Consider the following 19,963-nt stretch of genomic DNA (forward strand, 5'->3'; position numbering starts at 1 on the left):
GCTATAGAATATTTAGATAGTGCTATGAAAAATACACAAAATGTGGGGGTGGGGTTTAATGTGGGCTTTTACTCCCCCGGGTGGAGTTAAAGAACCTCATGGCATGAGGAAGAAATGATCTCCTCAGTCTGTCCGTGAGACAACTGTGACAGCAGTCTGTCACTGAAGCTGCTCTTCTGTTTGGAGATGACGCTTTGTAGTGGATGTCATGAATTGTCCATGATTGACTGCAGCTTGTTCAGTGCCCATCTCTCAGCTGCAGTTGTCAGGCTGTCCAGCTCGACAGACTAGGGCTTTTAATTTGATCTTTTTACTTATGTCCAACCACTATTTTAGTGTTTTTATTGTTGAGGAAGATGTGTTTATACGTAATAAGGTTTAACTTGGATGATTTTAAGAGGCTGGGAACATATGACTTGGTTTTTGGTTATTTAGCATCTGGAAAATTCACTCAAGATACGAGCAATTCTACGTATGCGCACGATCAAAGAACAAATTGATCGCGTAAGTAGAAGCATCACTGTTGAGGCAGCAATAGCTCAAGAGGTAGAGCGCTCGTAGGTTCGATTCCCAGCTCCTCCGTGTAATATGTCGAAGTGTCCTTGGGCAAGACACTAAATCCCTAATACCCCTGATAGCAGGTAGCTGCCTTGCATGGCTGACGCTATCTGGTCTTCATTGACTTTAAAAGCACAATATAAATGCAGACCATTTACATTACACTGTATAAGAAAGTCTTTTGGTCATTTTCAGGATGATTAATTTCCCAATTCCACTCATTGACATCCATATGAAATATTGGCGCCTTGTGACACTGAGCCCTTACTTTGCAGCTATAGAAGTTGACAGGCATTGTGGGAAATTCAGTTTTTGGTCAAAGCACTTTTGTGACCTGATTATTTTTAGACGCTTAGACATGTAAAGCTCTCACGGGCTACATAAAAAACTTTTGGTTAAAGTTTGACACATGCTGTAAAAACATCACAAAAAAAAAAGACTATTGCATCGATCCCCATTGTTCTTTTATTGGATAGGTATAAAAGTTGAGGGAGCAGTTGTTAAAAGAAGGAATCCAGGGTTAGGCAGTTGATAGAGGGTGTGAAGGTGGAACTAGGCGGAGGGTGACAGCGTTTGCAGGCTGGATTTGACAGTGGCGAGGTTGGCTTTCCAGGAGGAAAGGGTGTCAAATAGCTGTTGCCACTGCTGCTTGCCGAAGGTGCGGTGCGTGCTGTGGCTGTTGGAAAACACATTTTAGAGAAGGGGTGAGAAAACCTTTAAAGGTTTCATTTTTTTAAAAGCATAGGGTTAAAAATTTGGCAAGGGGGGGGGGGGGGGGAAATGAACGATTTTATCTTTTGTTTCTACCAATACAGTCTCAAATCAGATACCTCAGCAATACATGTAGGCCTAATGCAATTTGTCTCATATAGCCTCTGCGATTTAAAAAGATCAATCTTTAGTGTGTGGCATTTTTCACTTTTGCATTTCCTTTAAGGCAAAAAAAAGGAGACAAGTCTTTTCATCCTTTTGTGAATGCAAAAACATTAAGAAGTACATGTCATATAATGTTTCTATAAATACACCATTTAATCTTATTAATTTTGAACAGCTTAACAATAAAGCAACTTAATTGCGTCCCTTATAAAGCACTACATTAGATCATACTATTTACTATCACTATTTAGTTACTCTATATAACACGCTGCAGTGGGCATTTGCACGTCACACTGGGTATTTGTATATTGTATTCTTTTGGCTTTATTATTGTACTGTTCTCAGCTCAGGGATGCTGCTGGAAATGTGAATTTCCCTTCGGGGATTAATAAAGTATCTATCTATCAATCTATCTATATGGATTGAAAAACTCCATCTGCAGTACAAGTAGCTCAAGTATTTTCCCCATTGAATTTGATAAATACCTTTATAAATAAAATAAATACATGAACAAAATAGCCAGCGAAGAAAAATGTAACTGGCGTTTTAAATGTTGGGCACACTGGGGACAAGAGTGGCACCAAACAACACAATTTCATTAGTATTACATCCTGACAAGCCACATGTATTTGTTTGCCCATCCATGTTTTAAATTATATTAGACACAATTGGGTGATGCATTTATCCTGGAGACATGAAAGTAAAATAATTTGAGAGGCTTACACCAGGGCCTTTGCAACCCAAAATGTTGGAGGAGCCATATTGGAGCAAAAAAAATGTTTGGACCCACACACACAAAAAGAAAATGCTTTATATAACCCTTAAAAAGAACCGAGACATTCTACTATGCATACACTTTTACTTATATTAATTATAGAACTCAAAGACAAGGCTCATTTAATTCAGAAATAAAAATAAATAAATCAGTTCCTATTAAGCCTTTTCACCCCCAAAGTGCCAACTTTTCAAACTTTTGTTTTTAGATTTACAATGAAAATAAGAAAGAATTTTGGGCAAGTTGTTCCCAACCTCTTCTAAGCTGAGAGTTACTTTTTTTGATACTGATTAGCAAAAAGGGCTAGCAATTTTATATGCATTTATAAAATAAAAACATAAGCTATTACTTTGTTATTTTAATGTTATTGGCAGGTGGGAATTAGTTGAAATAGGGTTAAAATAGAATCAGTCAAACACTAAAACATCTGCCCTGTAAAAGGAGGACCTCGGCACCCAAGTTGGTCATGCTTTAGTCTTTCCAGATGAAACGGGACACAAGATAGCTGCCATGTCACTCGGGTCAGGGTGACAAAACACACTCTTTTGTTCAACAGCAGGGCCCGACAGCTTTCACTGGTTTACCCCTGCCGCATCATACGGGTGCCCTTCCTATCCCATAGAACATGTCTAAACATCCCACTATCCTTTTACAACGCCTCTCCACTCACTCCTACAGTGTTCTCTTTTGCCCGCATTCCCGCGTCCTAGACGCATCATTTTTGCTGGGGGCGCATAGTGTCGAATCAACGCGCGTCCCCGGGACGCAACTTTTTTGACACAAAATTGACATTATTACCCGATTACTTTTTTTAAAATATAGATTTATCGCACTCCAAACTTATCGTCAGGCAATCTGCCATTGTTGTTTTGGTCTCGTGGTTCAAGATTTCGTCTGCACGCCGATCTCGGCAAACGAGATTTCGTTGCTTCGAGATTACGTCATTGTTGTGGTGCTTGTCGTCGAGTGAAGGTTAAGTATGCCTCCGAAAAAACAGTATTAAGTAAAAATCAACACAAAATTGGTCATTTATCAGTGTCAGTATTAAGTCGAAACGTAATGCAGAGAGTGATATCAACGGCAATAATTCCAGCAAGGAAAGCACGTGTGTTGAAGCGAACGATTCGACGAAAGAAAATAAACAAAAGAATACTCCTAGCAAGAAAAGGACTTTTCTGCCAAAATGGACTCAATCATATTCCTGGTTACGCTACGAGAAGGATGATAATGGAGGCTACATGTTCTGTGATGCGTGTACCCAGCGTGACAAAAAAAAAAAAAAAAAAAAAACTGGATTGCATAAATCATTTCGCAATACGAACTTTCAGAAGAGCATATTGGATCGGCACCACGACAATGAAAACCACAAATTAGCTATGGAAATTCTGTTGCTCCAATTGGACCTTGAGAGGGCATTGCCAACTGTGGCAGGAGAGCAAACCATGAAGAATATATGAACTGAGAACCTGAAGTGATAACTGCCTCGTATTAGAAATTAACTGTGATGATTAAAACGGAATGAAAATATAGATTAATATTTCAGCAAGATTATTTTGTATAATGTACAATATTGTGAACTGAAAAATCTGAAGCGATAACTGCTATGTATTACCAATTAACTGCGATGATTAAAACTGAATAAAAATATAGATAAATATAATTATTTCAGCAATATTATTTTGTATAATGTACAATATTGTTGTGAACTGAAAACTCTTGAAGTGATAACTGATTTGTATTACCAATAAACGGTGATGATTAAAACTGAATGAATATATAGTTTTATATTATATATTTGTCGCCGATTTACAATTTCAATATAACACTTAATTTTGGGGATATCTGTTGGGACCCATAGATTTTTGAACATGCGAGTCCCCGGGACCCATCACTTTTCAGAGGTAAAATGAAGACTCCTCCTATCACCAACAAGAGCTCTAGCTTCCACTAGATTTAGACCTTTTACCTGCAGTGCACTCATAACACCATCCATCCTTGTCAATCGCGGCCTTCCTCTTGGTCCCCTTCCATTTACTTCTGCTCTGTAGATCCTCTTCAACATTTGCTCCTCATCCATCCTCTCCATGTGTCCAAACCAACTACTCTCAAAGTACTCTTATCCACACGCTAGCTCAGTTCCACTACTACTCCAGTTCTGTCCCTCACAATTTCATTTCTAAATCTATCCAATCTTGTCACTCCTAACATACTCCTCAAACACTTGATCTCAAAAACATTTAATTTCCTTCTCAAATCTGCGTTCAGGCTCCAAGTCTCTGCAGCATACAACACAGTCGGCACAGTCACACTCTCATACAGTCCCCTCTTAACATCCATACTCATACTCTTGTTGCTCATCACTCTCCTCAGAGCACCCAAAACCCAGCTCTCAGCCTCCTTCCTTGATTCAATACCTCGCACTCCATTCCAGCAACTGCAACCACATCACAACCCAAGTACCTAAAGCTTTCAACTTCATTAGTACCTCTCCATTCAACCTTATTTCCAACGCCATGCCCACTCCATCACGTGAACACTTCACCTTACTCTTCCCAACATTCACACATAACTTACGCCTATCACACACTCTTCCAAAATGTTACAATGTTTACAATATATGATTTTATTTTACCTGACAACCACTTTTTGCTGTGTCTGGTCAATTTTGCAGCACACCATCTTTGCCCGAACAGCTAAAAAGTACACACACAAAAAAAAGAAAAAGAATATAAATGGTCAACATTTAGAAATGCTGGACAATGACAGTACTCCTACAGCTTAAGGAAAGTTAAATCAAAACTTTTTAATGATGACCAAAAAAATAAACATTTGAAAAAAACAAAAACAAAAAAACAAACACAAATATTTCTTTCAAACGATGCATTGTCCCTTGTACACATTACCTGGCATAGCTTTTAGTCACGGCGAAAAATGTTCGTTGGACAGTCACTTAATTGAACTGACCCTTTCTCAAGACAACAGATACATGTTACGCAATCTTTTTAGTTCAAAGAAATCAAAATCTTAATCATGTGTTCACATTTTTAAAATTTTGAAAATTTGAATTAATGCCAATTAAAGCTTTATTTTTAGAATAATTAAATCAATGCCTTTTAAGAATTTTCAAGGATCCGTGGGAACCCTGAGTTAGCGGAGGAAAAGAGTGTCAAGTGTTTTGTTCTGAGACATGTCACAGTGCCAAGTAAACATCCTTTACCGTCAATGACAAAAGCTTCAACATCTTCTGCTCCAATCAGCAGCTCCTGCTCCATGGTTTCAAAGGAAATCTCCTTAAATTCCACCGCCATGCCCATGAACGTAAGCAGACGCATTTTGGCCATGTTTTGCTCGTGGTTCAGGCCTGTAAGGGGGTCATGTTTCAGTCATAGAGCAGTTACAAGCTTCCTTTGGGGACTTTATGACTGTATTTTCTGGACTATTAGGCGCACCTAAAACCCCCAAATTGACCAGAAACTTTAAAGTGCGCCTTGTATAACACAGAATAGGATGGATAAGATGAAAATGCATTCAGCTTTTTTAGGTGTGCGTTACTACACGAGGTTTTACAGTAAAGTACCATATTTGATCAATTGATAATCATCCCTGGCTCAAATCGCCAACATCGTATGCAACAGAATTTGAACCCATTTTGTGGTGGTGATAGAGCTGACACTTTACCACTAAACCACCAGAGGTACATATGGCATACGAAAAGGCATTAGAGCTTATCTCATCGCACCATTTTTACTCACGTTGCCAGAATCATTGTTTGGGTAGTACATTTTGTTCTGCATTGTAATAGGTTAAACAGTCTCTCTACTTCACCTGTGTGTCATCAATGTAGCCAAAGACAGAAACAGAAAGTCTTTCAATGAAATACTATACAATACCTACTTTATCTTTTACGTATGTATTAGATGTTGAAAGATTATCGGGCGGGCCAGTTATCGGCACACAGATATTTGTAAATTTCCAATGGAATATATTTAGCCAATCAAGCCGATTATTATTAAGCACAACGAAGAGCCAAACTTTTCTCTTCCTCTCCTCCCCCTTCTGTCTCAGATGCTACTCAACTTGCACCTTCTGATTGGATAAGTAAATGGGGTGAAGCCACTGAAGCAAAAAGCCCACTCTGCACTGTCGGCAGTCACAGACTGCAGAAAGAGCTATGATGTCAATATTTTTCTTCATATTCACAAATATTCTTTACATTCGCAAATATATTTCTCATTCGCATTTCCTGTCTTTGTTTTGTGTCTTTTTGCATTATTAAAAAAACGTTCACGCCAATTTTCAGGCTTTTACAGCAAATGAATATCAGCTCTCAGCCTCCTTCTAATAATAATAATAATCGGTATTGGCCCTGAAAAAAACCCATATAGATCGATCCTTAGTACGTTTACAAATTAAACTGCATTGTTATTTACGCACCGGTGAAGAAGTGGAGAGACTGTTTAACCTATCAGAATTCAGAACATAATGAACTATGTTTCTGGGACCGTGAGTAAAACTATTGTGAAATAAGCCCTAATGCCGCTTTGTATGTCATCTGTTCCACTGCTTGTCTTGTGAGGTAGATTGTCGGCGCGCTCACTGATGAGACCCAGGTTAGATTCCCGCTGCATACAATGTCCTGCAGTTCTAATAAGCGATGCTTATCGACTGAACTATTATATGCTGTTTGTGTATACAGAGCCCAACGGTTGTACATGAATAAACATTGGAGCTTTTACTGAAGTCTCAGTTTCATGTGCCTTCCAGTCTGGTGTGCCTTATGTAAAGAAAATATATGACAAAAGATAATTTTTGGGGTGCTGCGCCTTTAAGTGCGGAAAATACAATAATCATATATTAAAGACCACCACGGTAAGGCATGCAACTTTTCAAAACTTCTACTTGTTTTTTTTGGGGGGAGTCCGCCCTACGTGTGTGTTCACAACTGATCTTTCAGGAGACAGCAACTCTGCTGACGAATGCACATTCTTTGTTTGTCAAATGATTGGTGGGGGGCAGTGCAGGCTTAGTATACGACAAATGACTACAAGGTCCAATGCAGAAAGATGTGGTCTTGCTTAATCAATATTAGGTGATAAAATTAGTCTGTTCTTAATATTGGACACCTGCAAAGGAGCTAGCACCTGATGCCAGTTTGTTATTTTGACTAAATTGCACCGCTAACATCATTATGGGCCAATAATGTTGTTTTTTGATATCCACATCCTTTGTCAGATCTGCGGTAACCAAGGAGATAAAATAAAACAAAAGGGTCTGGGGGAGACATTTTAGAACAATTTTGAATTTCTTAATTAAAGGTTACTCCTGTTTTCCTTGCAAGTCATAAATCCATTGAGGTCTTTTTTTGAGTGTCCAATGAACTATAAAATAATAACTATCCCAGTTAGTATTATATGACCACGGGGGCAAAAAAAGTAATTTTGGTAAATACTTCCACTTCCAATATTTCTTGCAGGATGAAATATTGTATGATGGTGATAAAAATGAAATGATGGTTGGTTCAAAGATAACATTTTCCATGCCAGTTTTTACATCTAATAATGTATCAAATTAACTTACCCGAAGAATCAATGAAGTCTTTGTTATTTTGGTAAAACTTGACATATGATGCCAGCTTTGCACTTACAAATATAGTTAACAGCTGTAAAATCGAGAGAAAATACATGTCAAACATATGATCCAAGTTCACTTGAAGACAATGAATATTGATGGCTTTGGTGACTATATAATGCAGGTACACAATTCTTTGACCATTATCATATATCGTAGCTTATTACACAAATATTTACACTCACGTCATGGATAAGCTCTCCCTCCAAGAAACGAACGGGCTTGAGCGTGAGTAGGTGGTCAAACAGGAAGCAGTTAGGGTCTTTTAAAGCTCGGACAATGCATCTAAAGAATATAAAGTGGGACCAATTGGCAGGGCGTGCAGTAAAAATAAAGGGGACCACATTGTGGTGGAACAGGGCTGCAAGTTTACCTGTGAGCATCAACGCGAGCTTGAGATGCATTGTCTTCTGTGTAACTTCCCAGCAACTCTACCATCACTTTAGCTGCAGCTTCACTGCAAAACAGATTTGCATTACTATGATAATGTATTTGGCAAAAATTGTATGCATGTTTTGCATCTTGGTCAGATTTTATATTAAAGTCAGTTGACTGAATATGGACAAACTTGCCAACCAGCTTAATGTCCTGTCATCTATATGACAAATAGAATGTAGTCACCTTTTTTTGCAATCCACCAGAGCTTCATACACCAGCCTCAAAAGAGTTTGCTTCTTCTCTGTATTTAGATTCCAATCTACAATCCACTTGGCCACCTAACCGACAAGATGAAGAAAATATCAAAGGTAACTTTTGACAAGAAAGTGGAAATATCAACTCAGAATGAACAAACCTGATCAAGGTCTGTGGGGATGAAGGCGATGGCATTGCAGGCGGCAGCCACTTTGATGAGGCTGCATAATACTGTGTACCTGACAGGAGCGTTCTCATCCATGCCATGGAACAAGTTACTGAGCCTAAAAAACAAACACGTAACTAATTTCAAATGCATTTGTAGTGTCCCTCCTTACATTTGTTGTGTCTATTTTGAAAATCCATGTCATTGACTGTGTATTTTGATTCAGAAGATTGCTAAGTTTTCACTGACACTTCCAATTTAATTGCTTTAAACTTCATTCTGTAGCTCATGAGACTAGAGCTTGAAAGAAACAACATAAACGTGCATAATGATCAGAAAAACACTCACAGTTGCATCCTAAGGGAAGGTCTCTCTCCTTCACGGAATTTGACCAATTTGTCACATAGACTCTCTATGAGAGATTCTTGTTTCTCTGCATCCAAGATCAAAAGCAGTGAAACAATGCTATTCATTACACTTTCCACATCTGTAAAGGAAACAAAAAAGGGATTGTAGGATTACAAATCATTTGTAGAACTTAATAACTGTGTGAGGTTTAGTTCCCCAGTTTTTGCCATTTGAACACATTTAATCGTTTTTCAGATTATTATAGCACACCTTTATCATCTTCTTGAAGACATACGTCACACGCCTCAATGATCTGTGCCAAGTCTACGTGTAGTCCACCCTCAGAGTTCTCCTCGGGTATTTCAGCTCCTTTGGACTTGAGGTAGGCTCTCAACTCGGATGCCTTTAAAAAAGAAAGTTGCAAATACTTTAGTCTAGAAAAAGGTATTTTGCATCAAAGAGCACGAACGCATTTATTACATTTGTTACATGTTGTTCAATCAGTTAAAACATTTTATTCATCCGGAACTAAAAATTAATAAAACAACAAGTAACAAAATAATACAGGGGTCAATCAAACAGGATGATATAGAACATATGTACTGTAATTAATTTGGAAGTTGTGGTTATCCGCTTCCAGTAATGTAGTTAGCTTAGCTCGGTTGCTAACCTTTCCGTCTCAGTGTTGAGGAATTAAGCATCAATAAAAATAAGGTAAATAACGTATTCGGATTTGAAGGTGATACCTGGTCGTCCTCTGTTATATCGATGAAGGCAGGGACGCTCATTTTTGTTAATTTCGTGCGCCTCGCATAAAAGCCACGCTCCAGCAGGGATGAGCTACCCGGAAAAGAAAAGGCAACCGGTCACAGTATCTACTTCCGGGTCCTTTTCTTAAAGAGACAGTAGTGTAAAAGAATCACTCTGAAGGGGTTTCATTCACCCCTGGTGTTTCACAAGCGTTTTGAATGATGTCCCGTTTTATTACACTGAATTGTTTCACTTAATTTCACCCTTCCAAATTTACGACTAAATACGTGCATATCTGTGCTGGAAAGCCTCAGCTAATGTAGCCTTAGCCTCAAAGGTCAGCCAACCTCTTAAATTTGATGTCACCCAGACTTCCACACCACATCTCCATATTTTATTTTCCCTGTTCAGATATCCATCTCCTCTCTTTGGGAGATTAACCCTGGATGACTTGAATGAGAGTTACTGAGGTGAACCTGATCCCTGAAAGAGGTTATCTGATGGAGCTGCAGCCCATCTCCTTGGACCACCATTACAGGCTGGCCCAACCCGGAAACGACGTCTGTGTCAGAGGGGAAACAATAGGTGTGGCGGATCGATCCAAATAACCATACCAGGGCTCTCCAACCTCTTTAAAGCTGAGATTTACTTTTTCTTGCTAAGTCCGATATGTATTTCTAAAATCACAACTAAATCGATTCAGTCAATCACTAAAGATGTCTTTTTTTCTAGAAAATCACAATGACCCTGCCCTGGTGAGCTAATTTCAGAACAGGTCCACAGGCACCTATGCTGTCTGTAGGGGACTGTACTATTAATACTAAGCAAGTACTTAAATTGGATCAATACTATTGTCCTGGGATTAATACGCCACTCCACCAAAATGCGCAAAGTGCCACTTCTCTATGAAAATAGCGCAGCCCATCTCTCTCTCACCCAACGCCCACTTTCACTCTAAATTTATGCATGAGTTGGTATTGACAGGCACACTTTTAGCATCCCTCCCTTACCTGGCCTATACCTGCCAGGCAGAAAAGTTGGCCAAATCTTTCACCCAGCCAACCAGATGATAAAAATGACAGAGCCAAACATAAAGAGCTTCGTTGTGTGGACTACAGAAAAGGACAAGGCCTGGTGTGATTTGTGTGGTGAAGTGGTTTGCCACTGTGGCAACACCAAAAACTTCCATCAACACATGTAAAAAGCTCACCCTACAGAGAGCAATGATTTGCAACAAAAAACATGAACAAGTTCCTGTTCCTAAACCAAAACCAGTAAGTCCGTTGTCACTATGGCAACAGTGTCAATGTATTTATATTTTGTGTACTGTTAAAGTTTGCAATGTAATTATTTAATATTAAAATACAACTTTTTCAGTGCCTATAATCTTTGTACTCTGTTTATTTTATTTAAAACTAATTTACTGAGAATGGTTAAATCAATCAGTTATTATAAAATCCAAAATGTTAAAATTTGAAGATGCTGTATAGTGAACCTTAATTCTTTCGTATTAATATACAAAGCAAGTAAACACCAAGTTCCAAAACACATTGAACAATTGTTTTGGTCCAGAGCAGACACTCATAATCTCACGGAAATGCATAACTTCAAAGAGCAATATTCTAAACATTGAAAGCCGTTGTGCCACCCGAAAAGTATGCATGTCAAGAACAATATAGACGATAATCTTAAAAATGTCCCTAACTCAAAAATATACACTATGCATATTTGAGATAAATGTACTAAAGAAGATTAATACATCAAGTGGTTTTTTGGGGGTATTGTATGTTATAGGAGTCACTCGTGATATTATTACAAGTTTAAAAAGTCATTTTATTTATTTTCTTATTCTCCTTTTGTCACGACCAGAACAGAAGTAGGACCCAGATGCGTAACGTTACTCACAAGTTTATTGAAATATAGAGCAAAGGCAGGTCCAGCGATCCGGTGCTCGCTGGACGCGGGAAGCATGCCGCTCACAGATCGGAGCGTGTTCCGAATGTGGAAGTGGATCTTCCGGGGCAGGAGATCGTAGCATAGTTAGATGGAAAAACAGGTCGTTAGCCGGGATGGGAGATCAAAACGTGGTCGCGGTCAAAAAACGGGTCGTAGCAGGAGACAAACGTGGAAATCAGGAACGGACAAGAGGAAAACGGGTGACAAAACGGGATTGACGGTAGTCAGAGTCAAAAATGGTTGCCTTGTGAATACAGTGGTTCCCTGATGGACTGACAACAGGCGAGTGAAAGGACTGAACTTAAGTAGGACGGGTAACCAATCAGGTAGCCAACAGCAGCTGGCGCCAAATGAGCAGGCACAGTGTAATGAGTAACCATGACACCTTTGTGGGGTAAGCTTGTGTTTTCTTGTTTTGATTTTGAATACATCTTCCCTGGAAGAAAAAATGGAATAGGGGTAGGCACTTACTCAAAAGCTTTGGCTTCAGCCTTCGCCCTTGTTTATGTCGTGCATAACTGTATTGTACAGCTGTTTTTTTGTGAAAATGGTTTGTTTCCTTCTGTCAATCAATGATTTACTCTGCCTAAATAAAAAGCTGTGTATTTACTTGGATCGGATCGATACCAAAATAATCCGTCTTACCCACCTCTATCTAACACCCTCAGTGACCTGTGGGTGCACATATTCTGCCTCTTTGCCAAGCTCAATCCTGTCCGTTGTTAAAACGGCGGGTCAACGGGTGATGGAAGTGAGTGGGGTGAAAAGGGTAAGTAGCAAAAGAGGTCACCCTAAAAACTGCGGGGTCGTGTTGCAAACATCTGAAAGGTACCGTGCAAGGTTTCAATCTTGGCTTGAACATACAGGATTTGTTTTCACTGGCTTTGCTCACAGTTCATTTGTCAGAGAAATTAGGATATTTTTAGGACTGAGTTACTTTACAAGAAGTTATTATTCCCTGAAAGGCTTCTTGCCACATATTTTTTTCGGGCTTACATTTAAGGAACTGAGCTTACTACAGTCGGCTTTTAAAAAAAGAGGGGAAATGGCTGATGGAGTATTTCACCATCGTGCTCACACGATGCGTCATCTTGTTGGGAAGGCAAGTGCCTGGTACAGAATCCAAGCTTCAATCTCTGTTGCCCTTGTGCGCTGTCACACCAAATAATTTATAGATAGTTCTCCACAAGTGTGCTAGTGTACCTCTACGCCTTTCATTATCTGATTAACAACTCTTGTCAAGAGCCTGGTGTATATCAAGCCCTACAAAAGTTTTTTCCCCCCGCCCGCCCCAACTTTAAAGCACCAGGTGCATATGAGACTTTTAGAGGTTTTCTTCAAAACGCTCTTGTAAAATTTACCTATTCCGAAACAAAATTTCGTCTGGCTGTTGGTAAAAAAAACAAAACTTTTGTGTTTTCATTTTGAATGTGCAGTGTTGCAGTTTGAGTTATTTGCATCGCATTAGAAATGGAAAAGTAGATAAATAACTTCTGAAGTAAGTTTGTATTTCCTGAACTAAGGTTGGGCAATAAATCAAAATAAATTTGATTATTTGGTCATTTCCTAATTTGAAAATGCATTTCATTTTGAGATCCAGTTTAAAAGGTAATTGTGTATTATTTAGCGCCTCCTGGTGTTAAAACACCCTTCATTAAAAATCACCATTGATTTGAACAATAAGCAAAAATACATGAGTTATCATATAAACATGCATTTATTTAAATACATTACCCGTACGTTGAGATTTTTAAACCAACTGAAAGGGAGCTGACATGATTGCCCCCCATTTTGCTTCTACGGGTACCCTCAATAACCAAAAATCTTGTAAAACGCTGTGCAAAAAGTGCAAAGAAAATTGGTGCTGTTTGTCACTTTGAGTCTCCGTAGTTTGTTTTTGGTTGCATAACATAAAACAGCCGCATCAAGTGTTTAAATATTACACAGTATCCCTTTAATGTCACGGTTGCCCATTGACTTTACTTGGGCCCGCCCGTTTGGCGCCAACTGCTGCTCGTTACCTGATTGGCTTCCCTCCTATTTAAACTCAGTGCGCTCGTTAACTCCCTGTCAGTCCGTCAACGAATCTCCAGTATCTGGCATCGATCAGGTCTGTCTCGTCCTGTCCAGTTTCTTGCTCCTGTCTCCAGTATATGTTATCGATCCCGTCTGTCTCGTTCTGTGTGGTATCTTGCTCCAATCTCCAGTATCCGGTATCGATCCCGTCTGTCTCGTCCTGTCCGGTATCTTGCTCCAGTCTCCAGTATCCGGTATCGATCCGCCCTGTCTCGTCCTGTCTGGTATCTTACTCCAGTATCTGGTATCGATCCCATCTGTCTCGTCCTGTCCGGTATCTTGCTCCAGTATCCGATATCGATCCCGCCTGTCCTGTCCGGTATCTTGCTCCAGTCTCCGGTATCCAGTATTGATCCCGTCTGTCTCATCATGTCCGGTATCTTGCTCCAGTCTCCGGTATCCGGTATCGATCCTGTCTGTCTCATCCTGTCCGGTATCTTGCTCCAGTATCCTGTATCTGGTATCGATCCTGTCTGTCATGTCCGGTTTCGATCTCTTCTGCCCAGCGATTGCCAAATCGCTGGCGTTTGTGTTCCCGCGCATGACTATCCCGTTCTCGCAAATTAAAGCTTGTGTGAAAACGTTACACGTCTGAGTCCACAGTCTGTTCAGGTTCTGACATTTGAGTGTTTCATTTGAATTTCTCAAATATATTGCAGTTTCTTACTCGTTAAATGTTTAATTTTAGCAAGGTATGAGTAGGTACTCTTTTTGCACAAGCTGTTTGGATTGTGATCAAACTTATTTCAATTCAGCTCTTCTTTTCTGAACGTTTTGGAGAGGATTAAAAGGGCGCACTGTAATATTTGACAACTAAATGTATATTGAAGTGCAAACAAAACAACTACGACAAAGTACAAAGAGAATACAAACTGCACTAATTTTCTTCTCATTTGTTTTTTGTTTAAGGGTGTACTCATAACAGCTAGATGGCGGACATTCAAGTTAGTTCCCTCTAGGTAGGTCTCACTTTATGTCAAATAAATACAAATTTCTCGCCTTATGAGTATTCAAAAAATACTTCAATACGATGCATTGTATATTTTTGCTTGCTATTAAAATGTAAAAAAAAAATCAATGACATTTTATTTACCACTACAAGATGCTAAATAATACACAATATCCCTTTTATATTAAAGCATTATTTAAGAAACTATGTGTACTCTTCTATACTTTGTTTGGATTTTTTAATATGTTTTCAGAATTGTCACAGATGCCACGAAAAACAAAGAAAAGTGGAGGTCAAACTGTCCTGAGTAAGCTCATCACATGCTAAGCCATGTTGTCATCCACCACTGCAAAGGGATTAAGGTACTTCTTCAGCAGTAATGCGCAACAGGGTCAAAGTGACTCAATTTGACAAACACGCATTCACACACTTGGTGGTGCATTCGAAAACAAGACTAGTTTTCAAGATTCAAGATTCAAAGTGTTTATTATCATATGCACAGTAAAGAACCACGATTTCCTGCACAATGAAATTCGTACTTTGCTGTCCACACGGTTGCCAGCGTAATAAAACTAAGAAACTATATACATGTATGAATAAAATAATATTACGAATATTAAAAAGATAAAAATACAAGGTGAACTTAAGATGAGTAAAGGCAATTAGGTAAAAATAAGATAAAAAGACAGTTGAAAGTGACTGTAGTGCAAGAATTGTCCAAAATAATTTGAGGCGTTGGAAAAAATATTGATTCGGCTATCAACGTTAGGAGGCCCTACAATTGTAACCTCACAGAGTTATTGATATATTTATTAACCATAAACAACATCCACTAAAATGAGGACTTTGGACATTGTGGCGGTTTCATCTTATTAAAAAGCTAGCAATCATTTAATATATAAAATATTTCGGCATTGATCATTTTATTTATGTATTGGTCCCATGTACAGTATTTTAGTGACGTCAGTCAGTCACAATGCTTTTCCCTTTTTGTAAGTGAAATTGAAAGTATACCTTCAAGAGAGTAAAATGAAATGTCACACGATCTCAGTAGAGTTTATTATTCATTGCATAACTTAACCTACCACGATTAAACACAACCACTGATGTCCTCTGAGGCCTGGCTGACTCTCGCATGTTTTTAGTCATTGATGTCTGATGAAATATTAAAGTCCCATTTCAGTGGAAGAGTATTTGTCAATTTGCCTGAGTCACGCAGTCTTCTTGTGGATGCCAGTTTCCCATTTGATGGTAAAATAGTTATTTTGAAGCATTGTTGCCACAGAGACACTGTCAAACGTTTAATTAAATTCAATCAGAGCAGTTTTTGCTTTGTACAGAATTTGAAACAGTGGCAATCATTTTTTTTCAGTTTGTCTTCTGTAAATGCAGTATCCTAAAATATATATTTGGGATGGGTTTAGGGGCTGACTTTTTGCGCAATTTGGATGGTACTAAATTAAAACCAGCTTTAGGCAATGATATTTACTGAAAATACACTTAGGTGTGTCAAAGTCTTGTTTATAGAGTAAATAAGTCCTTCCACAATGAACTATAGGCGTTAATGTTATTACGGTATATGCAAGACGCAATGGGGATGCCTTTCTTATCAAATGTAACTTACTTTGCTGGAGATTATTTTTCCCAGGAAGTAGGACACCTCTTTCATGACTGGACTTGTGGTGCATTCAAAGACCAGACAGACTCATATTCAAAGGAAACACTCTGCTGAAATCTCAATGTTTTTTTGCAATTATGTTCCAGTCTAGGTACCTCCTTAAAACATTTTTCAACTGAGCTTCACTCGAGAAACGTTAATTGTATCATTACCATACACAAACTACAAGTTTCTTTGTCAAAGTAATACACTTAAAGTTGTATCCACATTTTTATCATTTCAAGCCAAAACTCCACAGTTCCATTCTGCTGTCTTGTTATCATTCACGTCATGATGAAACTATTTCGATTGGGAAAGAGTAAATATAAGTCATACGTATGACCACTGATATTGCTCTAACATTATGATAACATTGTTTCGGGAACTGTCAGATTCTCAAGGATGTTAGCTTGGTGCCACTTCTCAGCACTCTTCCAAGAATCTAAACCAAGCATGTCAAACATATGGCCCGCAGGCCGGAGTCGGCTTGCTGGATGATTTCATCTGCTACACCCTAAATCTCTGTGTATGTAAAAATAAGAGGCGAGTCTCTACGTCATTCCCATTAAAAGTTCAGACAAAATAATAAAATGCAAACCCAATGTTCTTTTCGGCTGCTAGAAGGAGTAGAATAGAAAATAATACAATTGAATTAATGGCAACAAGTGAAATGCAGTGCGAAATTAAAACGTGCCTTCCTGATGGTGCAAAAACATTTACAACATTCAATACCACAGTTCAGATAATAGGTTAAGGGTAATAGTATAAAAAAAGTTATATTCCTAGTTATATTACATTAAAAAACAACAACTTTAAAACAAATAAAGAAATACCTAAATCATCCATCCTTTGTCATTATTGCGGATGACAGAAATAAGGATGACGATTGCCTTAGGGCAGAAGCTGTTTTTCAGTCTATTAGTTCTAAACTTGATGGTCCTAAATCGTATACCTGAGGTCACAGTTCAAACAAGTGATGTTCGGGGTGCAAAGTGTCCTTAACAATTTGTCCTTAACTGAACGAGTTGGTACTAGGAAATATGCATTCCTATTTTGCAACGTGATGTGTCCATCTTGAAATATGGCGTGGACTTTAAACCCTGGTGTTGCATATTGGGTGACAATGTTCTGAGGGTGGCCAGATCACAATGGCACTGAAGGAGCAAGGGCAGTGGACTAAGGTGGGACTTGATTGCTATTGGATTTGGAGAAGAGAGGGTCTGACCCAACGTTATTTATTTCAAACCAGTTTGACAATGAAGCAAAATTATATTGTTAAATGTTTTGAGTTCAAATTATTTAAATTTTTAAATTATTTTACTAGTCCATCCGGCCTGAGAACAGAGTCTGGATTCGGCCACAAAGCCAAACTGACATCCCTGATCTAAACTGAAAATGACACCTTTTGTCGCAATAGTCTTTAAACTCTTCTGACACCTTACGATAGTCATAGTGTAGAAATGTTCCAACTAATAATTTCTGTTTTGGGGTCTTTGTACTTTCTGGCAACATTTAGTGCTGCCGTAACGCCCATGAAATCTCTTTGTAGCAATAATTCTTTGTATGTGTTGATGGCAGGTCTCCCACTCGGCCTCCTACAAGATAAATGACGGCATATTAAGAGTCAGCTGAGCCCAGGTGCATCCTCACTCTCTATCGGCCGGTCAAGCGGTGAGCATCTATGTAAAGCAGCTTCATGGTCATCGTCCAACATGGCCACCTACTTTCCGCCCACTAATTGTCTGTTTCCCACAGTCCAGACCACCTTCGCCGGCTCTAAAAAATCCCCCTCGCTCAGGCTCATCTATCAGTCAGTGACCTTGTCAGGATGCATTGCTTGACTTGCTTTGTGCTTCCCGAAGTGAGGTCGATTGCTCATTAATTAGTTAAAGGCCGAGTCCAAGCGCTTTCTTGCATTTATGCAAGCCATCGCACAGAACAAGAAAAAAATGCTTTCACGGAAGGGGCCTCATTTATGACATTTCAATAGAGGCTTAATGATTTATTTTTGTTTCATTTTGAAGCCCCAAAAATACCTTTCATAGTTGCATTGGCTCGTGACAGTTATAAACAAGGTTGTCAGTATGTCATAACTGTTTGATCATTGCACACAAAAAACGTGATTTTGTTTTTCAACACACACACATTTTGTTTGTATAGTGATCACAGGAAATAGATTATACCATTTTATTAGGACCACTAACGGTTTGGGAACAGCTGGTGATTTTATATTTGTTTCTTGATCTTTTGCCGTCCTCGACTTGCACTTTGAATAACTCTCCTAAATTATTTTAATCAGTTTTAAGGTCATACAGTTAACGAACAAGCCTTAAACTACTGCACCTCAAACAACTCAACATTTATTATACAATGGAGGCCATTGATTAATATAATCAATTATGGGATCACATTTGTTTGTTATTGTTTACACTCCAACAATTGTGTGATTAAATCCCTTGCTGATTTTGTACATTAGGTTTTGTTTGGCCTATTTAACAAACTTGTAAGCTTGTTTTGCACTAGAAGCAAAGACATCTTCACTAAAATGTTATTTGTTTTTCAATTTTCCTCTCTAGTAATACTTTAAATAAACACAATTGTCTTATATGGCGAATGGAAGACACTCTCTTATTTTTTGGATTTTTTTCCCCCTTGATCTATTATTTGAAAGAAAATTATTACGTTTTTGAAATAATAATTTGATCATAATTTTTAATACTATCATATTTATAATAAATTTAGAAAGTTGACACAAATAATCCCCAAAAAAATCAAGAACAACAACAACAACAACAACATAAAAGAAAATCAAACGAAACAAGTGGAATTGATCAAAAACTAGATTGTTATGTATACACACACACACTCATATACATACATACATGCATATGCATACATACATACATACATACATATATAGGGCAGGTTCGATTCCCGGCCCCTGTGTTATATGTCGAAGTGTCCTTGGGCAAGACACTGAATCCATAATGCCCCCAATAAGCAGGTTGCCGCCTTGCATGGCTGCACGGCCGCTATTGGTGTATGAGTGTGTGTGAATGGGTAAATGTGAAGCACATTGTAAAGCACTTTTGGAAGTCTTTATTGACTTGAAAAGCGCTATATAAATACAGATCATTTCATATATATATATATATATATATATATATATATATATATATATATATATATATATATATATATATATATATATATATATATATATATATATATATATACACAAAAATCACAATTTCCCTTTTTAATTATTTAATTGTATCTAACTAACTAACTAACTAACTAACTAACCATCCCATAATGTTGGAGGTGGAATCAAATGCAGCAAAAGCCGGAGGCAGGTGTGCGATATTTATAAACGAAAACCAGGAAAAACAAACAAAAACAAACCAGGTTTTCAAACTAAAAAGGTGTCCAAACCATAAACAAAAACCAAACCTGACATGGTAACGGACTGTAGGACAAAAGTGGTGTTTAATAGCAATGATGCGACAAAAATTGAGTCTAACAGTCATATATGAAGGGCTAGGATGATTAGGGACAGGTGCTTGTAGATTTGTCACACCTGTGCCCAGT

At 38.3% G+C, this 19,963-nt stretch overlaps 1 protein-coding gene and 1 long non-coding RNA gene across 2 annotated transcripts; one reads left to right on the plus strand and one right to left on the minus strand.

Annotated features, from left to right (window-relative positions):
• Window positions 1–1,005: 1,005 nt before the first annotated feature.
• On the minus strand, window positions 1,006–9,880 carry eif3m (eukaryotic translation initiation factor 3, subunit M). The gene is made up of 11 exons (XM_088334650.1): window positions 9,731–9,880; window positions 9,255–9,387; window positions 8,985–9,123; window positions 8,631–8,754; window positions 8,459–8,553; window positions 8,211–8,294; window positions 8,023–8,122; window positions 7,787–7,868; window positions 5,427–5,570; window positions 4,842–4,902; window positions 1,006–1,234 (listed from the first exon to the last, which is right to left on the minus strand). The coding sequence occupies exons 1-11, from the start codon at window positions 9,770–9,772 to the stop codon at window positions 1,111–1,113; spliced, it is 1,128 nt and encodes a 375-aa protein (XP_088190776.1). The 5' UTR covers window positions 9,773–9,880; the 3' UTR covers window positions 1,006–1,110.
• Window positions 9,881–13,772: 3,892 nt separating this feature from the next.
• On the plus strand, window positions 13,773–18,786 carry LOC148367647 (uncharacterized). The gene is made up of 5 exons (XR_015850210.1): window positions 13,773–13,800; window positions 14,676–14,725; window positions 14,969–15,077; window positions 17,951–18,043; window positions 18,128–18,786. It is a non-coding gene; the product is annotated as an uncharacterized LOC148367647 (long non-coding RNA).
• The last annotated feature ends 1,177 nt before the right edge of the window (window positions 18,787–19,963 follow it).

The sequence above is a fragment of the Urocampus carinirostris genome, chromosome 4 (genome assembly GCF_059441175.1).
Source record: "Urocampus carinirostris isolate Australia breed hairy pipefish chromosome 4, RoL_Ucar_1.0, whole genome shotgun sequence".
Lineage (NCBI taxonomy): Eukaryota > Metazoa > Chordata > Actinopteri > Syngnathiformes > Syngnathidae > Urocampus > Urocampus carinirostris.

Bases quoted from the DNA above. Each gene is read 5' to 3' on its own strand.
- eif3m (XM_088334650.1), bottom strand. From the start codon at position 9,772: ATGAGCGTCCCTGCCTTCATCGATATAACAGAGGACGACCAG. The intron at 8,295-8,458 runs GTGACTACATTC...TCTGTTTTGCAG, and splicing joins CTGGTGGATTGCAAAAAAAG to TGAAGCTGCAGCTAAAGTGA. The intron at 8,123-8,210 runs GTAAACTTGCAG...TATATTCTTTAG, and splicing joins GCTCGCGTTGATGCTCACAG to ATGCATTGTCCGAGCTTTAA.